The sequence below is a fragment of the Entelurus aequoreus genome, linkage group LG08 (genome assembly GCF_033978785.1).
Source record: "Entelurus aequoreus isolate RoL-2023_Sb linkage group LG08, RoL_Eaeq_v1.1, whole genome shotgun sequence".
NCBI lineage: Eukaryota > Metazoa > Chordata > Actinopteri > Syngnathiformes > Syngnathidae > Entelurus > Entelurus aequoreus.
This window is the reverse complement of record NC_084738.1, coordinates 38,673,328-38,697,063: the sequence shown is the minus strand read 5'-3', so window position 1 is coordinate 38,697,063 and position 23,736 is coordinate 38,673,328. Positions and strand designations below refer to the sequence as shown.

General features: G+C 38.9%; 1 protein-coding gene across 1 annotated transcript in view; it reads right to left on the bottom strand.

The window, feature by feature from the left end:
* Positions 1-1,344: 1,344 nt before the first annotated feature.
* The window catches only part of wdr45b (WD repeat domain 45B), a 28,682-nt gene continuing 6,290 nt past the window's right edge, over positions 1,345-23,736 (bottom strand). Inside the window, exons 4-10 of the mRNA XM_062055002.1 lie at positions 21,435-21,522; positions 13,661-13,755; positions 10,177-10,367; positions 10,026-10,111; positions 9,652-9,753; positions 8,684-8,805; positions 1,345-3,421 (exon numbers count right to left, since the gene is read on the bottom strand). Of these exons, the coding sequence (XP_061910986.1) occupies positions 3,315-3,421; positions 8,684-8,805; positions 9,652-9,753; positions 10,026-10,111; positions 10,177-10,367; positions 13,661-13,755; positions 21,435-21,522 (791 nt within the window). The 3' untranslated portion in view covers positions 1,345-3,314. The remainder of the gene's footprint in view (positions 3,422-8,683; positions 8,806-9,651; positions 9,754-10,025; positions 10,112-10,176; positions 10,368-13,660; positions 13,756-21,434; positions 21,523-23,736) is intronic.

Sequence of the window (23,736 nt, the reverse complement as noted above, 5' to 3'; positions counted from 1 at the left end):
GAAACGGGGTTTATACATATATATATATATATATATATATATATATATATATATATATATATATATATATATATATATATATATATATCATACTTGCCAACCCTCCCGTTTTTAGCGGGAGAATCCCGATATTCAGCGCCTCTCCCGACAACCTCCCGACAGAGATTTTCTCCCGACAAACTCCCGGTATTCAGCCGGAGCTGGAGGCCACGCCCCCAAAAAAAAAAGTCTGCCGCAGCTGCGATTGGACCTGACCAGCCTCCGGGTACAAGTACTGGAGTACCAATTGCTTGCCAGGGAAGATCTTCCCCAGGAAGCAAGGATTGACCGGTTTTAGTTTAGTCTTTATTTGAAGGGACAATGTACAGAAACATTAAGCTCAAAGACAGATATGTTCTGTACCAGATTATAGCTAAATAGCTCATTTCCATCTGCAGTCCCTGGCTACCTAAATTAAAGGGATACAAAAATCATGCAATAAAATTATGACAATAAAATCATACACAAGTATTACGAAAAAAAGTCATAAAATGCCCTTTCATGGACACATACTTAATATACAATACAACCACACCTCATTTACATCATCACACCAACTACGCCCCCCCCCCCCCCCCCCACCTCCCGATATTGGAGGTCTCAAGGTTGGCAAGTATGATATATATATATATATATACATATATATACATAACATATACATGTGCATCATATACATGTGCATATATATATGATATATACATATATATGTACATATATATATACATATACACATATATATATATATATATATACATAGATGTATATATATGTATACACAACATATATATATATATATATATATATTATATATATTATATATATATATACTGTATGTAGCAAGCTACTTTTGCCATGTAGCTTGTAGTGTAGCTTTTTACAATTCTCTGGAGATATCTTCACCTGTAGCTTAGCTACATTTAATTAATCGTGAGTAACTAGTAGCTTAGCTTACTGCATTTTCCATTGCCCATCACTGCGCTTTAATAGAACTGGAATGATATTCAAAGCGCTTTACATTATACATCACATTCACACGATGGCGGAAGATGCCATGCAAGGCGCTAACCACGACCAATTAGAAGTCTTGCCCAAGGACACAACAGCCTTGTCAAAGATGGCAGAAGCTGGAATCGAACCCTCAAGTTTTTAGCACAGTTGCTCTACCATCTGCACCACGCCACCCAGCCCCCTGTTTTACTGAGAACACTTTGCAAATGAACCCATGAAACATTGACCTGGCTTGAGGGGATACAACTGACAGATTATGGAGCCTGATAAAGCACAAACAAGAGCCCATGAGAATCGTTTGTTACCATGTTTTATTTTCAAATTGAAATGCAGATTTTGTTTTACATTTAAACTTAACGTGAGGATTTCAACAGTTGGCTTATCACTTTGTGGAGCGTCCTTTCATTATTCAGTATAACCAAAAGGTGGGGCACAACACAAATGTACAATTGGATGGACAAAAATGAAATGTTTTGGGGCGGTTCTCTCTTGAAAACGGCGTACTGGAAAGACGATACAACCAAAAATGAAGTACACTTTTATTGTTTGAAATGGTGATTAGTATTCACACATAGTGTCAACAAAGCCAATTGCTCTGATTTGCATGAGCAGGATGTAGTTATTTACACAATGGAGAGCAGAATGAAGTAGGTGACAAGGCGCCATTCCCTGAATAGTCATTTCTCAGTGTGATATAAGAACTTGTGTTTAGGCAATAGATGTTCTGAGGGAAAAAATACTACTTTTGAGCATCACAAGTTTGTTCTAGGACACAAAACTTCACAATACTAGAAAGTATAACTAATGCTACGTTTTAATTACTCATTTCTTATTTCAAGAAATCTTACCAAAACAATTTTGACTTGTTCCATTGGCAGAATTTTTTTTTTCTCATTACAAGCAAAAATAACTTGAATGAGCAAAAAAATCTGTCAATGGAACAAATCAAAATTCTCTTGATAAGATTCCTTGATGTAAGAAATTAGTAATTAAAACTTATTAGCTAAACTTACTAGTATTGTGAAGTTTTGCGTCTTATAACAAACTTAAGATGCTCAAAAGTAGTATGTTTTCCCTCAGAACATCTATTGCCTAAAAACAAGTTCTTATGTCACCCTAAAAATGGCCATTCAGTGGATCGTGACTTGTATTAGGTTTGTTTAGATATTTTGACTAGCATTTAGAAATATACTTGGTGAGATTGTGAGTTTTTCCAGTGAGGATATATGGAGCAACCAACAAGTCATTCACAAGCATTGTCAGTCTGTGGGCCAGAAAATAAAAAATATATGCTGGAATCTTCTGGCAACAGAAAGACGGCGTAAGGACGCAGGATTGAAGCGGCTCAATAAAAAGTAAAAAGCTGCATGCCGAAAATGGCTGCCAGGCAAGACTTTGGACACCCCTTTTGGAGAATGTGCTCCCTTTTCTGCAGTTTAGATGCAGATAAACATGAAAAAAACCAACGATAAACCAAACAGGAACCATGACTTCGCTTGGTTACATCTTTCAATGTAACTTTAAAATGTATTTGGATTTTCCGCATGTTGGATTTGTTAGCATTAATCTTACTTGGATTTCATACCAAGCTAACGTACAAAACATATAACAAAAGCATATTTCCACGTCATTAGAAAAACATGTTTGGAAAAAAAAACAAAAAAACCTTGGTGATAGCAATGCTTGTATAGCTTTCATTTAAAAATAAAAAATCACAAGTATAAACTCAAACAAAAAATGATTTTCCTCCTTAATATTCAGTCTTGGGTTAATACAGTGAAGGATGCAATGTTTATTCTAATTTACAGCTACATGGCTTTGCTGTGTGATCCTGCTGAGTGAACACATTCATTGTGGTACTTTTGTGTATGCACACACACACACACAGGAAATGTGTGTTTGCAGGTTCTCTCTCCAGGCAGAGGCACTCGCTAGCACTAGCTCAGGTGGTGTTAGTTGACAAATCTCTCCATTTATCATAATTATCTATTTGATTTAAAAAATAATCATCCATTGCAAAGTCCTCGGAAGACGTCTGAAAAAATCCAAAACACCTGCTTCCTTTTTTTATTGTCTCCTCCTCCATCGTGTTTGGTTCAAACACGTCGCTCTGACGGCCCAGCAACAGCCGTGATAGAAAGTATGTCTCCATTAAATGTTTCGCCTTCTTCTGTAGTGACGCTCTTCTCGCAGAGTCTGTCCACGTCATGGGAAGTGAATTCATTCCTTCCGAATAACCGAAAAAGAAAACAGGTCGTGTGACGCTGTCATATTTTTTCATCGGTCATCTCCAGGAACTGGGCGTAAACATCTCTAGAACATTCTCCCTTTTGGTTGAACAGGAACTTGTAGTAGCTGCCATCAGCACAAATGGCTGTAAAGGACAAAAGAAGGAAAGAAGAACTTAAGTGTTGTGTGATAAATTCCCTGTAATGTTAACATATACAAAAATATATTGTTCATTGTACTTGTCAAACTATAGTTCTAGGGTAAAAGTGTGCATGCACTTGTTCTATTATGCAAAGTTGCTAATGTTAATGGTCAGGGTGCTACTTTACTATGGACACAGAGTATGTTCACTTCTTGTGTTTTAACGTGTTCTCAGGACATTTTATGGTGGCTTCATTGTAACCGAAAGGAATGCAGAAAAAACTAACAATAAATAGAGGTTGTAAATTATTATGTGTTTTATTGAAATAAGTATTTTATCCCCAGCCCATCCGCAAGCGTTCTGACCCTCACAGACTGGTTAGTAAAGACACAGAGTTCATCCTTTAGGAAATGACTCCTTATCATAACTATTAATGTGAATAAAAGACAGTGGTCATAGATTCAAACAATAGATCCAGCAATTCAAACTACTCCACCAACATGGGCAAGACCAAATAGCTTTCAAAGGACCCCAAGCAAAAGATTGTAGACCTCCCCAAGACAGGAATAGACTACAAGACCATCAAAAAGAAGCTTGGTGAGAAAGAGACAGCAATTACTGCAAAAATTCATAATTAGAAGAAATATAGTAACAAGTCAATCTCCCTCACTATTGAGCTCCATTTGAAACAATTCCCCTGGGGCCTTATGTAACAAGCTTGCTTCTGCACAAAAACCTGGCGTACGCCCTTTTTCACAGCAAAAACGAGATGTATCAAGACTCATAATGCGGAAATGAACATTTCTACAGGCTGTGGACACTTTGGCGACACACAAGTTTCAACAATGTGAAAACGATTCTGACAAGAACACAAAATGTAACTTTTTCGCCAAAGCATTGAATAATTCATAATAATATTTGTGGAGACGTCTATTAATTTATTTAGGAAAACAATTTCCCACCTATTGCCTTCCCAATGTGTTCCTGCGACTCCAACACAGCTCAACCAGTCGGGCAGACAGCTGCAGCAGCCGGTGGTTGCGGCACTTTAATGGCGGTGGAGGAATGACCAGACTTGGGTTACTACTACGGCTGCTAGTGCAGGGAGCTTTCTTGTGTTGTAATAATAAATTGAGTATTCTAACAAGAGTCACAGTATTTTTTATCCTTTGTGATACGCTGGTATGTTTAAATGTAAAAGATTTAAAATAAACCCATCCATTAATTTTCTACCGCAATTGTCCCTGTCGGGATTGCGGGGATCTGTAGCCTATCCATATTTCAGCATTCTCTTGTAAAACTCTCGTCTGGCTGTGAGAAGTATAAACACATTGTGTTGTTAATTACACAAATGATATTTCTACTGAGGGTATTCAGTCACCCACCTCTTCTAAAGTTACACATGTCATTGCAGCGACTATCTTTTCAAACGGGGTGCAGCCTAATTTCCCTGAGGCAGTTTTGGCCACACGCATCTATCTTTTTTACCTTCTTCCTGACTCGTCCATTTTTTTAATATTTCAGCCCGTGTTCAGTTCTCGGCGACACGCCATGACAGGCTTGTTCCTAACACTAGAAAGAAGCACCACCTACTGTCCTGTGATTGGCCATAGCTTGCTGAGCTCAAGCACATGGCTACTTTCAATATGCTTTGCGTATTTATAAGGGGGCATAGCCTGGACATGCCAAGCCACACAGGCATCTGTGATCAATTCCATGTTAATGACAATGTAAAAAAGAAATGTGCTTGGATTTGTACGTGCGCACACTTTAATGCATCTGATTTTTTACTTGCGTACGTTGTTTTCCGGATTTGAACGTACAGTATGTCTATTTTAAGTAGGAAATCCACACAACTCTTGTATCCCTGGTGAGGATAATTGTGAGAAACACCGCACATTTAAAAAAAAGCCTTAGACCAGTACCGGTATGCATACTGGGAGAACAAATCTACTGAGGACACTATTCCTGTTGTGACCAACACAATATAGAAACATCTGGAGCAAAAGCCACAAAGGCTTCTTTTTATTGACTAGCTAAGCCTTCAATACAATCTTGTGAAACAAACTCTTCTTTAAACTGTGCAACCTTGGACTGAACTGAATACTGGACTTTTTAAGGAAGATCTCTTAGTGTGCCAAAACAGGACAATATATGTATTCTACTGCATCAACACTGTGCTCAGTCCACTCCTCTTCACACACACGATCGTGCGGCCTCCTCCGCAACTAATCACATATTCAAATTTGCAGATGACACAAAGGTGCTCGGCCTCTTCAAAACGTCAATGAGGAGAGGTTGAACTGGTGTGAAGACCGAAGCCTGGCTCTTGATAAAAAAGACAAAGAAAATGATCATGGACTTTTGCAAGTCAATTCATCTTGACCATGCACCTCTCACCATCTATGGACAGGTGGTGCAGAGGGTGGGTAATTTGAAGGGAAGGCCCAGCAACGCCTTTTTAACAGGAGGAAGCTGAAAAGAGCTGAACTCCCTCAGAGGCTCGTACAACTGCAATAATTGGGAACCAGACTTGCATTGATGCAAAACAAAACCCTGTAGATCCTACTATTTCGCCATATGATAGCACTCTGCTGCTACACCATGTTGTTCACTTCGGCTGCTACTCACATGGATGTGCCTTATTATGCTTCTACAGTGGGTGCCGAAAGTATTCAGGCCCCTTCAAATGTTTCACTCGTTGTTTCATTGCAGTTATTTGTAAAAATCCAAAAAGTTCTATGTATTTCTCATTAATGTACACTCAGCACCCCATCTTGACAGAAAGAAACAGAAATGTAGACTATTTAGCAAATGTATTAAAAAAAAAACTCAACAATCACATGTACATACCGTATTTTTCGGACTATAATTCACAGTTTTTTTCATAGTTTGGCCGGGGGTGCGACTTATACTCAAGAGCGACTTATGTGTGAAATTATTAACACATTATCGTAAAATATCAAATAATATTATTTAGCTCATTCACGTAAGAGACTAGACGTATAAGATTTCATCGGATTTAGCGATTAGGAGTGACAGATTATTTGATAAATGTATAGCATGTTCTATATGTTATAGTTATTTGAATGACTCTTACCATAATATGTTACGTTAACATACCAGGCACGTTCTCAGTTGGGTATTTATGCGTCATAAAACGTACACTTATTCAGACTGTTGTTCACTATTCTTTATTCATTTTAAATTGCCTTTCAAATGTCTATTCTTGGTGTTGGGTTTTATCAAATAAATTTCCCCAAAAAATGCGACTTATACTCCAGTGCGACTTATATATGTTTTTTTTCCTCCTTTATTATGCATTTTCGGCCGGTGCGACTTATACTCCGGAGCGACTTATAGTCCGAAAAATACGGTAAGTATTTAGACTCTTTGCTCAATACTTTGTTGAGGGAATATGATGCCACAAGCTTGGCACACCTATCTTTGGGCAGTTTAGCCTAGTTCTCTTTGCAGCACCTATCAAGCTCCATCAGGTTGGATGGAAAGCATTGGTTCCAGGATCTTTCTGTACATTGCTGCATATCCTGACTAGTCTTCCACTTACTGCTGCTGAAAAGCATCCCCACAGCATGATGCTGCCACCACCATGCTTCACTGTAGGAAAGGTATTGGCCTGTTGATGAGCGGTGCCTGTTTCCTCCAAACATGATGCCTGGTATTCACTCCACCGAGTTCAATCTTTGTCTCATCAGAGCAAGTCATTTTGTTTCTCATGGTCTGAGAGTCTTTCAGGTGCATTTTGGCAAACTATTTACAAAGAAATGGCTTCCGTCTGGCCACTATGCAATCCAGGCTTTATTGGTAGATTGCTGCAGAGATGGTTGTCCTTCCGGAAAGTTATCCTCTCTCCACAGAGGTATGCTGTAGCCCTGACAAAGTGACCATGGGGTTCTTGGTCACCTCCCTGACTAGACTAAGATGAATGCAGCAATGTATAGACATCCTGGATGAAAACCAACATTTCCCATTCAAGCTGATGGAGCTTGAGAGGTGCTGCAATGAGGAATGGGCCAAACTGCCCAAAGATAGGTGTGCCAAGCTTGTGACATCATATTCAAAAAGACTTGAGGCTGTAATTGCTGCCAAATGTGCATCAACAAAGTGTTGAGCAAAGGATCTGAATACTTATGTACATATGATTAGAATTGTTATTTTTAATACATTTGGAAAACTTAGTACATTTTGTTTTTTTTCTGTCAAGATGCGTTGTGAGTGTACGTTAATGAGAAACAAAATTAACTTTTTGGGAGCTCAGTCCTGAAGAGCTTTTATAACTGTGTGGTGGAGCACGTGCTCTGCACCGGCATCACTGTGTGGCACGGCAGCTGTAAAGTGACGGAGAAGAAGGCGCTGCATAGGGCAGTCAAGGCTGCACAGAAACCGTGGGAAGCAGCCTTCCCAACACCTCAGAACTGCACACGTGGAGATGCAGGGGCAGGGCCCTCAGCATCACGAAGGACTCCCGTCGCCCTGCACACGAGCACTTTATACCCCTCCACTAAGCCAAGCGGCTGCGGAGTATAAGGAGTAAAACCAACAGGCTCAGAGACAGCTTCTTCCCTGAAGCTGTCAGACTGCTAAACGCTAGCCGGGCTCCATAGTCACCCTCTGCTCTTCTTTTTGCCACAACCTGAAACCTTCCCCCACCACACACTGACTGCACTATCTCTGATTTTTTATTTATTTATTTATCTCATTCCACACTGTGTTTTTAGCCAGCTAATCTCGGTCCTTCCTCTTCTTAAGCACCTTATGTTATTTTATATTTATTATTTATTACTGCTCTCCTTCATTGCCTATTTATTACAGCCTTTCTTAATTATTACCGGGACCTCAATCCAAATTCCGTACCGTATACATGTGAAAATGTGTACGAGTATGACAAATAAAGTTCCTTGCATCCTTGACTAATGCCTCGGGACTGTCGTTGCTAATGCGGGCCACCAAACCCTGTCCCCCCCCCAAAAAAATTGAGAGACTGGTACAAAAAGTGTCACTCATCCACCAATGCACAACCACACATACAGTACGGACCGCTAGGCAATGGCAACCTTGAATTGTTCATGCTTCTATATGTACCACAACTGCAAAACAATATTCTGATAAGATGAGTTTAAATGTAATAACTATTACCAGCAGGAAACCAGCCATCATGCAGTATTATTGATCTACATGCCTTAGAGTAAACTAACTAATAACTAGTAATAAGATTTTTTTTTGGCAGTCCTAAAGTGTCCTCACCTATGACGGCGTTGGGCTCTGTTCCGAAGGCACACAAACATGGGGAGCCTGAGGGCAACTGGAACCTGGAGAAGCTCCACTTGGAGCTGAAGTATTTTGGAAGAAAGCTGGCTGATGCCAAACTGTGGAAAGAAAGACACACATCCCAGATACACATTCAGGATTAAAAACACATACCTTTCTGTGTTTTACTGAATTAGGACAATACGAGTGGCGTGTCAAGGTGAAGAATACCACATGTTGATATTTCTTCTCGTTACTTAGGTTATGATACTTTTGTTACAACTGTTAAACTGCTTAAAGCGAGGGATGTTCATTTGGACATTACTTTCCACAAAGTATTCGCAGTGCATCACCTTTTTCAACATTTTGTTATGTCACAGCTTTCTTTCAAAATTGATTTGTTCATCTTTAAAATTCTACACAACCCCAAAAATGAAAAAATAAAAACATCCATCCATCCATTTTCTACCGCTTATTCCCTTCGGGGTCGCGGGGGGCGCTGGAGCCTATCTCAGCTACAATCAGGGGTACAAAGGGTACACCCTGGACAAGTCGCCACCTCATCGCAGGGTCAACACAGATAGACAGACAACATTCACACTCACACACTAAAATAAAATAAAAACATATTGATTGTATTTAAAAAAAAACAACAACTAAGAAATCACATGTACATAAGTATTCACAACCTCCAAAATGCTCAAAATTGAAAATTGAAAAATGGCTGTACACTGACGCTCAACCAGACTTGAGGCTTTAATAGCTGTGAAATTTCTATCAACAAAGTATTGCGCAAAGGCAGTGAATAATTATGTACATTCAAAACTTTTTTATTTTTTAATACATTTGCGAACATAAAAAACCCCAATTCATATTATCATTATGGGTGTACAGGGTTACTGTTTCAGTCCTTAATAAAGTTAACACGACAAAGACGAGGAAAAAAAGGCTGAGGATAAACAAACCTGGACTGCTTGTTCCTTTTCGCGTCTTCGGCTGCAAAGATGTGCACTGTGCCATGGTCACTGGATACGCAAATGAGGGACGCATCTTGGTTGAAATTAATGCTTTGGAAAGGAAAGATTGACAGTGAAAAGTCTGAGACCACAATATGAATCTGAAGTCTTTCGAGAAAATCTGTGGCCATCTTGAAAGCAAACAGCCACTCTGAGTGGTTCAATTATTATCTCTCGTGACGCATACAATACACTGCAGTGATGCTGTAGCTTTAAAAATAACAAAATTGTAACACATTTGGACACCTAAAGATCATGCTATAATTTACACACAGATTCCTTGTTTGTCATTACATGTCAAACATGTCTTATAACAAGCTCACCAGTAAATGTTTGCAGTCTGAGAGCCTCGTCTCAGCTCCTGTATGAGCTGACCAGCGGATGTGTCAAAAATTCTTATAAGGGTCCCCTGTGGAGGACAGCACACATTTGGTCACAATCAAAAGTCAAAAATCCATAAGGCTGTTGACCTACTTTTTCTGATGCAGTAGCTATTCTGGTCCCCTGAAGGTTCAGGGAGATGCAGCACAGCGAGCCCTCGTGGGCGGGGATGTCAACGGGGGGCTTCTCTGTGTTTGCCAGGTCTACTATCTGAACATGGCCTGAATGAGTCCCAGGAAAGGCCAGAAGAGAGTTGTTGCTGTTGGGACACAGCACACACAATCCTGAGGAAAGAAAGGAAATGTAGTATTAACTATTTGTGGTTGCATTAATTCACAACTTTTACATGCACACAATATTTTCTGTCTTAACTAGAATATGGTAAATATTGCAAGGAGAATAGAGGGTAATAAAGAAGTCTGCCTTCTCTGAATGCTTTTCTAGTTGTTATTGGTTATTGACATAACCACAAGCTGGTTTTGCACAGGTCAAACTATAATTTTTTTATAGAAATCACCCATTTCGGTTTAAAACTTTACAGTATGTCCAAAGCCCTCTAAAAAAACTTCAAAACCCTCCATCAACATTTTATATACATGCTTCAAGTATATATATATATTGTAGTAACAGACACGACGTTCATAACAACATGTAATATGTACAATATTTACCGTATTTTGGTCATTTTAAGCAATAATGAAACTTATTTCCTTAGCGCATTTATTTCCATTCCCATAACAAGGCACTTCTTTCTGACTTCCGGCAACAAATGTGTTCCTACTTCCGGAGACAAACGTGAGTGTGTTGAAATCATGGCACTCTCGGTAATAGAAGACGAAGATGAATATTTTTGGACAAATGAGGATTCACCACCTTATCTTTTTGAACCTAAATAAACGAAGGATGAACTGCTGAGCACAAATAGAGACTGAAATGTTGGAGCAGACGGAAGCGGAGAAAGTCAAGACCGGCGTGACTTGACACTGCACATGTGGAACTTGGAGGCAAGCTATGCCGACATGAATGGAGTGCTTACCCAAAGTCAACTGGAAAAAAAGCTTGACCAAACAAACAATTATCCATCGAGTGAGTCGCTATTATATTGATCATGATACATGCAGGACATCATGCTTCTAAGTACAATTAAATACACTGTTGAGTAAGCTGTGTACAAACAAAACATGAAATGTGGGCTAATACCCTAGAGCAGTGGTCCCCAACCACCGGGCCGCGGAGCAAAAAATTTTAAAAAATAATTAAAATGTTGTTTTTTTTTGTTTGTTTTTTGTTTTTTTAAATTAAATCAACATAAAAAACACAATATATACATTATATATCAATATAGATCAATACAGTCTGCAGGGATACATACAGTCCGTAAGCACACATGATTGTATTTCTTTATGAAAAAAAAAATGAAACCCACCCCCACCCCCACCCCACCGGTCCGTGGGACAAATTTTCAAGCGTTGACCGGTCCCCAGCTACAAAAAGGTTGGGGACCACTGCCCTAGAGGGCCACCAAAAATATCTGTTTCTCAGCGGTAGTCCATATGGGCCGCAGCAGTACCATATGGGCCGCAGCGGTAGTCCATATGGGCCGCAGCGGTCCTCTGTTATCATACACTTTTCCACCACTTGTGGCAGTAATGACAATATCAAAATAACATAAGAAGTCTGGATCTAAAGTCATAGAGAAGTTTCTTAAGCGCAAAAATTATGACTTAAGTGGTGAAGCTGTATTTTCATTTTCACTTACATTTTATTGACAGTTTATTTAAGAAACATTTATATTATTATGTATTATTATTAATTGAATTACATTGATTTATTTTAGCACTGCGTAACTGTATGCAACAAAAAAAAAAAAACAGAATTATGAGTCCCTTCTTTTGCAGTATATTGGATTAGTACCTTTTTTTCTAATCAGCTTGACCTAAGCCTTGATAATAGTCTTTGTGATTTACACATGCTTTCATTTAACAATGTTTATCCTGTTAAACTGTTTAATGTTGCACTTTTTATATGTAGAAGAAAAGTTTTGTCATTTTATTTAATCTGAGCAACAACTTGAGGCAGTTTAATGTTGATTAACGTGGACCCCGACTTAAACAAGTTGAAAAACTTATTGGCGTGTTACCATTTAGTGGTCAATTGTACGGAATTTGTACTGCACTGTGCAATCTACTAATAAAAGTCTCAATCAATCGATTAAAAAAAGCACTTTATATGTAGAAAGGTTTTGTAAAGAAACCATTCTGAGCCTTATCTTATTTAGTTTTTATTTCATATATGCTGACCATATTAACCCTGGCAATGGACCCTGTGTGTATATGTATGTTATGCCATTGTTTACAAATTTGGCAAATAAATAACCAAAAAATTTATATTTTGTTGTTTTCTTACTGTACCGAAAATGAACCGAACCGTGACCTCTAAACCAAGGTACGTACCGAACCAAATTTTTTGTGTACCGTTACACCCCTATTGAATACAAAATAAAATCTAGAATAATATTATTAATTCAGTGTTAAACATTTGAGTGGGCCCCTCTGTAGTAGAAAAGTTGGGCCCCGAGATCAAAAAGGTTAAGAACCCCTGCATTACAGAAACGTTAATATGATTGTTCATGGTTTTCAGTCAGTAGATTGGTGTTCTATTGTATTGTGTTGTGCATTACAAACTAAAATGCCATTTAGCTGCTGACACAGAAGCAAGCTTACAGATAATGCCGTAGCAAGGCGATGTGTTAATACGCTTAAAAAAAGACTTCCTCTGTGTTCACTCTTAAAATAACAATGTCCGTAAAGCTTGGTTATTATACAGGATACAGATCATAAAAAAATAATTGTTGGCGGTTTTTGGATGCATTTTTAGAGTGACTTAGAAGCAGAATGGATTTCTCCAATTAGTTGCATTGCTAGCCACTTAGAACGAGACGATTATTACAAATTAGAATGCAAAAAAAAAAAGGTTTTCTTATCTCTCATAAGGATCTTGAAAAAATAGTCAAAATTCCAAAAAAAAAAGTGCAGTTCCCTTTTAGCTTGGATTGTGCTTTCATGCACTTGTTGGCTTCCTTTGTCATAAAGAAAATCTTACATAATTTTAGTCAAAGTCTTTTTGACTAACAGCCCCGCCTCACAAAGACAGTAGATTTGATAGGATCTCCTCCGTAATAAACCCCCAGATTCAATCCCCCCCACGCTGCCTCTTTCACATGCAGCTACATTAGCTGTGATTGAATATATTACAAACTTTTCCTTGAAGACTACAAGACGATATATATCGAATTTAATTTCATCATTTCATCTTATTTTTATTCATTGATGAAGGCAGGTAATTTTGACTCAGTTTTTGTCAATGTGCCTTTGTTTTGAACTGTTATCGTCTCATTTTTGGTCAGGAGAAACAGGTCAATGTTAATAACTATGATGAAAATTAATCAACAAAATTAACACTGTAAGAACAGTTTTAGGAAAGTGTTGGCGATTTTAAAAGCGTAAGAACTACTGACTAGTGTCATATCCTGAATCACTGTTATTCCGCCGGCATTACATTACTTGCAATGACTGACCTTTGGGGTTGTAGCAGGTTTCAAATACGTGCAGCTGGTGGGGGTTGTGGGTAAAGGTGAACACTTTGATCATAGAGTCCAGGACCACCACAATTCTGTGCACACAAAATGTACAATCAAATACGCTGTTGGAAAACATACAGTTCAGGAAGGTATGTTGTAATTTAAGGCAGCAAGAGATGCAGTCAGAAACATTTTGATGTATTTCGAATAGAAAAAGAAAACGTAGTGAAAATAGTGAAAAAAAAACACGTCTACTAGAAGTTTGGGATGTCACCATGGCTGCTACTCTTGACACAGCGCTAGTATCACTACACTCAACAAAAAAAGTAAGTCATATGATTTCCGTGTTCACGTAACTGCGGCCGGAGTCACATTGGCTGATAAAATATAAAAGAACATCAGGGAAATTGACATAAATGTAAGTGAAATTTTGTCTTTGTGAGGAAAAGGAGCATATGTTGAGAAAAAAATGTGTCTGGACATTCATTCACGAAACACTCAACCGCTCCGTCCTGAAATAAACAATGTCGAGACAGCCACTCAAAACAGCAACTAAACTACGAAGCTAATGCTAACAAAAACAATCCATACACCCACAACACATCTCATCTGCTTGTGTTGTTATGAACGATATCATCGATGTATGATCGATGTACAAACAGCAGTCGTACTTTGAGAGGCGGTCTCTTTTTTTATTTGTTTATTATGACATTATATTTTTTGTCTTAATTTTTTTGGGCCCAGAGGCAGATTTTGAGGACAGAAAAATATATTTTGCAAGCACAGACCTTATGTTTTAAAAAGAGGTTAAACTCAAGCAAAAAATAAAAATGTTTGAGCAAAGATCAATGTATTTTGTGTACAATTAAAGTGTTTGCATGTTTGCTAACGTCCATATTAACAATAAATAATTACTGCAGATTCAGATTTTTTTTCCTACACTCGGTTAGATTTCTGTTATGCTTTTGACAAATCGCAATATTTGTGTCAAAAAGGCAACCAATCAGAGAACTGGACAAATGTACGCTCTGATTGGCTGCTTAGTCTCCAATGAGATCGTTATACAAAACTATTTTCAACATGTCGGCGCTATATGAAGCGGAAAGAGCAACTTTACAATGTATGCATAGCTACATTTATTCATTTAAAACATCTTAAACCAGACATGTAAAGCTGGGATGATAGCAGTGATATAGAAAGATCCTGCATATTCGACCATTGCAGACGGTTTCATGCACAGAGCTTTATTCAACGTTTAGTAGATATTTTTCTTTTAATTTTTACACCTATATAGCTTGACTCATGTCTTATTATTTGTCATATTAACATGTGACTAATAGTTGATACTTTTTAACAATTTGTACTTTTTAAATCAAATTAGTTGTTCGAGACGTGATGTGCATTCTTATTTAATTGGAAAATGTTAATTTATATATGTGTTTAAATCACTGTTAATGTGATCATGTGTTTACATTTGTTCTGCTTTTCTGTTTAGGACAATCAAGAAGAAAATGGACTCAAGACAATTTAAAGAACAACAGAGCAAAAACAAATGGATACAACAACCTGCAGCTTTGGCTGATCATGTGAAAAAAATGTTTTTGCCTGTATAAATGAATAAACAAAGTGCTAAAACTACTGCTTTTGTGATTAATTTCTTGCCTTAATTGCCCCCCCCCCCACACACACACACACACACACACACACACACACACACACACACACACACACACACACACACACACACACACACACACACACACCTTGTAGCGTCCCGGAAGAGTTAGTGCTGCAAAGGGTTCTGGGTATTTGTTCTGTTGTGTTTATGTTGTGTTACGGTGCAGATGTTCTCCCAAAATGTGTTTGTCATTCTTGTTTGGTGTGGGTTCACAGTGTGGCATATATTTCTAACAGTGTTAAAGTTGTTTATACGGTCACCCTCAGTGTAACCTGTATCGCTGTTGATCAAGTATGCGTTGCATTCACTTGTGTGTGCGTGCAGAAGCCGCACATATTATGTGACTGGGCCAGCACTTGTTGGACTGGATGAAAAGCGGACGTAACGATTTTCGGGAGGGGCACTGAAATTTGGGAGTCTCCCGGGAAGGTTGGTAAGTATGACAATTAGCGGTGAATGCGGTGTTATCGCGGCACCGCCGCTGTATATAATCGGCAGGCCAGCTCTAGTGTTAGATCCAAGATGGCGGCGCTTCAAGGCAGCAGCTTCTTGCGAGCGCTCCTGGAAGTGTAGACCGATTTGGCAAAAATACCCCTCAATTCAGTCAATTTCATGGCTGGCTCACAGCGTGTTCACTCCGTGATCACTTACGACCGACTTACGATTCTGGATGTGGAGAGATCGGGCCATTTTGGGCTGAAAGATGCGTGTACGGTGGACCTACTCGCTAGCTTGGGAATTCTTCGCGAGCTACATCCAGCAGTGGCCTTTGAAGCAGCGGCGTCCACTACCAGCGGAGACCGTCAACGAAAGAGACGTAAGCGGTGCGCTCGGAAGCAGAAGCGGGGGTGTCGGGCGGGGCTAACAACAAAGCTAAAGGCGTTGTTGTTAGCGGGGCTAACGAAAAAGCTAAATGCTAATCCACAAAGAAGCGCTAATAAGGAGTCTGTTAAGCTAGAACTAGCCAGCGCCGGGCTGGATAATCCCTGCACACATAGCAATTCTCTTAGAATAATATACAACTCACATAATGTTTTTTCTGCGTCAGAGGTGGACATGCATTTTACTGAGGTGGCAAACAATCTAAAAATTCCTGTCATATCAATTCCTAGATATGGTCGAAATTATTTAAAGTGCACTACGCATAATAAACGTAACATTATTAATATTGCTACTATGGATACTTTCAACAAAAACTCCTCAAAACAGCCCACTACCTATAATATGGGCTTTTTAAACATAAGGTCATTGTCTTCCAAAACGTTATTAGTTAATGAAGTCATTAGAGACAACAATCTTGATGTCGTTGGTCTAGCCGAGACCTGGCTCAAACCAGACGAATTTTTTGCGCTGGGTGAGGCGTCTCCTCCTGGCTATACGGGAACGCATATTGCCCGTCCCATTAAAAGGAGTGGGGGTGTTGCACTAATATACAACAAAAACTTTAGCCTTACCTCGGACCTAAATAATAAATATAACTCGTTTTAGGTGCTTACTGTGAGGTTTGTCACACCGCTGCCTCTGCACCTGGCTGTCATCTACCGCCCCCCAGGGCCCTATTCGGACTTCATCAATGAATTTTCAGAGTTTGTTGCTGATCTAGTGACACAAGCCGACAATATAATCATAATGGGAGACTTTAACATCCATATGAATACCCCATCGGACCCTCCATGCGTGGCGCTCCAGACTATAATTGATAGCTGTGGTCTTACACAAATAATAAATGAACCCACGCATCGCAACGGTAATACGATAGATCTAGTGCTTGTCAGGGGTGTCACCACCTCTAAAGTTACGATACTCCCGTACACTAAAGTAATGTCCGATCATTACCTTACAAAATTCGAAGTTCTGACTCATTGTCAACAAACTAATAATAATAATAATAATAACTACTATAGCAGCCGCAACATTAATGCTGCCACAACGACGACTCTTACTGACCTACTGCCTTCGGTAATGGCACCATTCCCAAATTATGTGGGCTCTATTGATAACCTCACTAACAGCTTTAACGACGCCCTGCGCGACACCATTGATAGTGTAGCACCGCTAAAGCTAAAAAGGGCCCCTAAAAGGCGTACCCCATGGTTTACAGAAGAAACTAAAGCCCAGAAATTATCATGTAGAAAGCTGGAACGCAAATGGCGTGCGACTAAACTTGAGGTTTTCCATCAAGCATGGAGTGATAGTTTAATAACTTATAAACGCATGCTTACCTCAGCTAAAGCTAAATATTACTCAAATCTCATCCACCTCAACAAAAATGATCCTAAATTTTTGTTTAGTACAGTAGCATCGCTAACCCAACAAGGGACTCCTCCCAGTAGCTCCACCCACTCAGCAGATGACTTTATGAATTTCTTTAATAAGAAAATTGAAGTCATTAGAAAAGAGATTAAAGACAATGCATCTCAGCTACAACTGGGTTCTATTAACACAGATACGACTGTATATACGACGGACACTGCCCTCCAAAATAGTTTCTCCCTCTTTGATGAAATAACATTGGAGGAATTGTTAAAATGTGTAAATGGGACAAAACAAACAACATGTTTACTTGACCCAATTCCTGGGAAACTTATCAAGGAGCTTTTTGTTTTATTAGGTCCATCAGTGTTAAATATTATAAACTTATCACTTTCCTCTGGTACTGTTCCCCTAGCATTCAAAAAAGCGGTTATTCATCCTCTACTCAAAAGACCTAACCTCGATCCTGATCTCCTGGTAAACTACCGGCCGGTGTCCCACCTTCCGTTTATCTCGAAAATCCTCGAAAAAATTGTCGCACAGCAGCTAAATGAACACTTAGCGTCTAACAATCTCTGTGAACCTTTTCAATCCGGTTTCAGGGCAAATCACTGTACGGAGACAGCCCTCGCAAAAATGACTAATGATCTATTGCTAACGATGGATTCTGATGCGTCATCTATGTTGCTGCTTCTTGATCTTAGCGCCGCTTTCGATACTGTTGATCATAATATTTTATTAGAGCGTATCAAAACGCGTATTGGGATGACAGACTTAGCCTTGTCTTGGTTTAACTCTTATCTTACTGACAGGATGCAGTGCGTCTCCCATAACAATGTGACCTCGGACTATGTTAAGGTAACGTGCGGAGTTCCCCAGGGTTCGGTTCTTGGCCCTGCACTCTTTAGTATTTACATGCTGCCGCTAGGTGACATCATACGCAAATACGGTGTTAGCTTTCACTGTTATGCTGATGACACCCAACTCTACATGCCCCTAAAGCTGACCAACACGCCGGATTGTAGTCAGCTGGAGGCGTGTCTTAATGAAATTAAACAATGGATGTCCGCTAACTTTTTGCAACTCAACGCTAAGAAAACGGAAATGCTGATTATCGGTCCTGCTGAACACCGACATCTATTTAATAATACCACCTTAACATTTGACAACCAAACAATTAAACAAGGCGACTCGGTAAAGAATCTGGGTATTATCTTCGACCCAACTCTCTCGTTTGAGTCACACATTAAGAGTGTTACTAAAACGGCCTTCTTTCATCTCCGTAATATCGCTAAAATTCGTTCCATTTTGTCCACAAGCGATGCTGAGATCATTATCCATGCGTTCGTTACATCTCGTCTCGATTACTGTAACGTTTTATTTTCGGGCCTCCCTATGTCTAGCATTAAAAGATTACAGATGGTACAAAATGCGGCTGCTAGACTTTTGACAAAAACAAGAAAGTTTGATCATATTACGCCTATACTGGCTCACCTGCACTGGCTTCCTGTGCACCTAAGATGCGACTTTAAGGTTTTACTACTTACGTATAAAATACTACACGGTCAAGCTCCTGCCTATTTGGCCGATTGTATTGTACCATATGTCCCGGCAAGAAATCTGCGTTCAAAGAACTCCGGCTTATTAGTGATTCCCAGAGCCCAAAAAAAGTCTGCGGGCTATAGAGCGTTTTCTATTCGGGCTCCAATACTATGGAATGCCCTCCCGGTAAAAGTTAGAGATGCTACCTCAGTAGAAGCATTTAAGTCTCATCTTAAAACTCATTTGTATACTGTAGCCTTTAAATAGACTCCCTTTTTAGACCAGTTGATCTGCCGTTTCTTTTCTTTTCTTTTCTACTCTGCTCCGGGGTGGACCGCTAGCCTGTTCATCGGATGGGGACATCTCTACGCTGCTGACCCGTCTCCGCTCGGGATGGTTCCTGCTGGCCCCACCATGGACTGGACTTTCGCTGATGTGTTGGACTTTCACAATATTATGTCAGACCCACTCGACATCCATTGCTTTCGGTCTCCCCTAGAGGGGGGGGGGGGGGGGTTACCCACATATGCGGTCCTCTCCAAGGTTTCTCGTAGTCATTCACATTGACGTCCCACTGGGGTGAGTTTTCCTTGCCCGTATGTGGGCTCTGTACCGAGGATGTCGTTGTGGCTTGTACAGCCCTTTGAGACACTTGTGATTTAGGGCTATATAAATAAACATTGATTGATTGATTGATTGATTGAATTTGATATCGCCTCAAGGGCCAAGTGAAATTACACGGCGGGCCAATTTTGGCCCGCGGGCCAGAGTTTGACACCCATGACCTAGAATAACCTTACAGGGAGCAAGGAAGCGAGGAAACAGCAGACCACTCAATGATGTAAACATTGGGACTCAGGAAGTGACCACGACGCCGCTATAAATAGTTTGTCTGCGTTAGCGTTTATAATAACAATACCACTAATACTTGGTTAATATTCAAATCACAAAATGTAAATGGAGTATTGTAAGCGCTTTTTGAATGTTTATTTATCTGATTTTATGGGCGGAATAGAGAGCTCCCATTGGCTCTGCTGTAAGTGGACTGTAATTTACTTTTATTCACAAGTTAGAATGCATTAAAAAAAATCCATCCATCGTCATGTCTTTCATAATGATTGTGAACGATAGGCAAAATTCCATGTTGTGCACATTTGTAGTTGTTTCCCCATATTTCTACACAATAACACAGATATGTTAACAATAGTGAGCTGTAGAGAATATGGAGTGATTTTTTCGATTGTTATTTAAATGTATTGTTGCTACTATTATTATTTTATTTGTTGTGGCTTATTCATTACAAATGTATATTCCTTTTTTAAACGATATTTAAAGTTGAGTTTTGGTGGTACAATAAATACTCCTATTTTCAAATTAATGAATAATTGTGTTATTAATCGTGATTACACTTACTATCAATTTAAATAATCATGATTATGATTTTTGCCATAATCATCCAGCCCTATTCAAGCACACTCTGTATTTCTGGCTTTTAGTCAGCCAGGCTTAGCTTTTTTTTACTGAGGAAAATAAAGAACATTGCAAGTGACAGAACTTTGATAAAGAAGATGAGCAACACGGCCAAATTCAAGAAAGAACTCATAGCAAAGTAAAAAGGTACAATAAGATTGTCATGTAAATGTTCCTAGTTAACACAGGTTGCAGGGAGAATGGTTTAAGGGAGACACGTAACAGTAAGTGAGCCGGGCCAGTGTGTGTAATGTTTGTGCCTGCTGTTGAAGTTTGCAATAAAGTTCAAAGTGAGTATGCGGCTCTAACTTTCCACTTGTTAAAGTTACATTTGTAATGGACGTTGCTCACCGACACGAGCGTACTCTGGGCAGAGTGGACTCCCCGTGTGAAATGTCCATAGTCTTGTGCACCCACGTGGCCAAAGTTTTACTTTATTAAATTTCACATTGACTATTTAAAAAGCTTATGCGACAACAGGGATAATTTGACAGCAATTTTTAATTTGGTTTAAATCAAACTTTAGTCATGTAATTTTTAGTCTAGTTTTAGTTGACAATTTTACAACATTTTAATCGGCTAAAATTACAGTAAATTTAGTCGACTAAAATATAAAGTATGAAAGATATCTTTAACGTTTCCTTGAAAGCACTTATATTTAGGCCAACTGAAAGCATGTTTAACACAAAAAAAACATGAGCTTAAAATATGGCCAGGAATGATGCCGTAAATAATTTTGGCTCCGCATATGCTATCTAATCACCCAATGTGTTAACCCTTAAAGGTTGCAGCATTCTTGAAAAAGGAGAGGTCATTAATTGGTGTTACCTGTCACGCCGAAGCTTCACTGCTTTGACCTCTGTGGAAAACTCAATCTCGATGACCGTCTTCTTCTTCAAGTCATCCCAGATCATCACTACATGGAAGTAAAAACAACAGTTAAGTAGAGATGTTGTTGTCGTGATGAGTTTCAGAATTTTGCAGCAAGCAGCTGAGATAGGCCCTCGTCCTATATATGTATATAAATATGTATATAAATGTGTGTGTGTATACACACACACACACACACACACACACACACACACACACACACACATATATATATATATATACACAAACATACATCAATACATATATACTTACAAGGTATGTACATACAAGGTAATATTATTTATATGGTGCTGTAATACACATGATTTCAGCCTTTCAAAGCTCATCTTGAACCACCAATGGTTGACCTCTGTATTTGGATATTTCATCACAACATCCGGTTTCGGTTTCTATTTAAGACGACCAAATTTTTGGTGCATCACTTGTCAATAGTGCGCAAATAATAGGCTATATGTTATACATGAATACTGTATATATTTTGATTCCAAAGACATTGCGATTGTTAAAAGACCGGAATTGACGGTGTGGCGCATTCTCTTCCATGTAAGTTAAAAAATAAAGCTCACATAGATCCAAACTGATGTCTGTGTCTCCTCTACTTAACAGCTATTAAAAGACTACAACCCTACCGAATATATTACACTATATACACATCCATTCATACATTAAATTACTTAAATTTACTGTCACGTAGCAGCTGGGATAGGCTGCAGCAAGTGGTAGAAAATGGATGGATGGATGGACGAAAAACACTCATTTTTAAGGTGTTGTGAATTTTATTTTATTCTGTAGTAGTAGTGACTTCCTCCTAGTCAATTTCCGTCGTTTTCACTTTATCGAAGTGCGCATGCAAGTGACGTTGAGGCCACATTGGGGCCTGTGCGCGTTTATGCAGGAGTCTGATAAAAATCACATTTTACTAGCCCACTTTGGCCTGCAGTGTAGACTAGGGATGATACTCGAAACCGGTTTTCCCGGTTGTTTGATAAAAAAAGAACCGAGTCCTCAGACTCGAATCCCTTTTTAAGAACCGGTACCCGTTATCGAGACCACTATAGTAAAGAAAAAGAGTTGGTTCTTTATTCGAATCGCTGGGAACGAATCCCGTCCCGACCAAAAATGCCCCTTGAGACATCACAAGAAATTACGTCACGTAGCTCAGTCATTAGGCGCAGATGTGGAAAGCAGGAAAAACAATGGACCGGAAAAAGCGCTCCAAGGTGTAATAAAGTTCAAAACAAAAGGTATAATCCAATGAATAACTTTACTGAGAGATTTGAGCAGGGTACAAACACATGACGAACACTTTTACGACCAACCGGAAGCATAGCAACCAGGCTAGCAACGCACCTCCTTTACGGCAGCTGTCGCAACGTTCTTAAAGCAACCGCAGCACATACATATATATACAACATATATGACATCTCCCTTTTTTAACTTTTGTTTTTCTTTCCTTGTAAACAAAACAAAATCACACTGTATATGTGTTGTCTGTCTAATTATAAATAATGCAGACAAGGCGTGTTGAGTTCTTGACGTTTACTTTCACAGCGTGCTCATAACCTCATTCTTAGCTGCCGGGTGACGACATGCAACAACACTTTTCGGGGCTACCGCGCATGCTCGTCACTCCCGTTGCATGCTGGGTAGTGTAGTTGTTATATTCCCTGGCTCATAACACAACATCACATCTATCTATCTACCCTATAAAGAAATAATGTTAACTCAATAAAGTGTGTTTCTTTTTTTAGCTTTAACTTTTCATTTTTTAGCACTGTAACCGCATTTGCAAACAACTTTTCTCTTCATAGAACTTTCTTTCAATAAAGAAATAAAGTGCAAAAATGTCAAAGCATCATAACAAACAGTTATGTCAAATAGCAGCAGAAGTGCACTTTTTGGAGAGCTGTATTATTTCAAGTTTTGTGCCCAAGGCACTGATTTTATTTAACATTATATTATTATTTATACACCTATAGTGATCACACAGACAGGTTGTTTTTGTGTTACTGTATATATTTGTTTTTCTGAAAAATCCCACTTGATATACTTTGGGTAACAACAGTCAATATTAATTTATTTTATTTTATTTTTTTAGGGGGTAACAGTCAATATTTATTTATTTATTAGATTTTATTTTTTTCTTATATTATAAAAGTGAGCTTTTGTTAAACCAAATATTGTGTGTTTTTTTCCATATACAACAACCTATCTAGACTCGATAAGAGAATCGATAAGG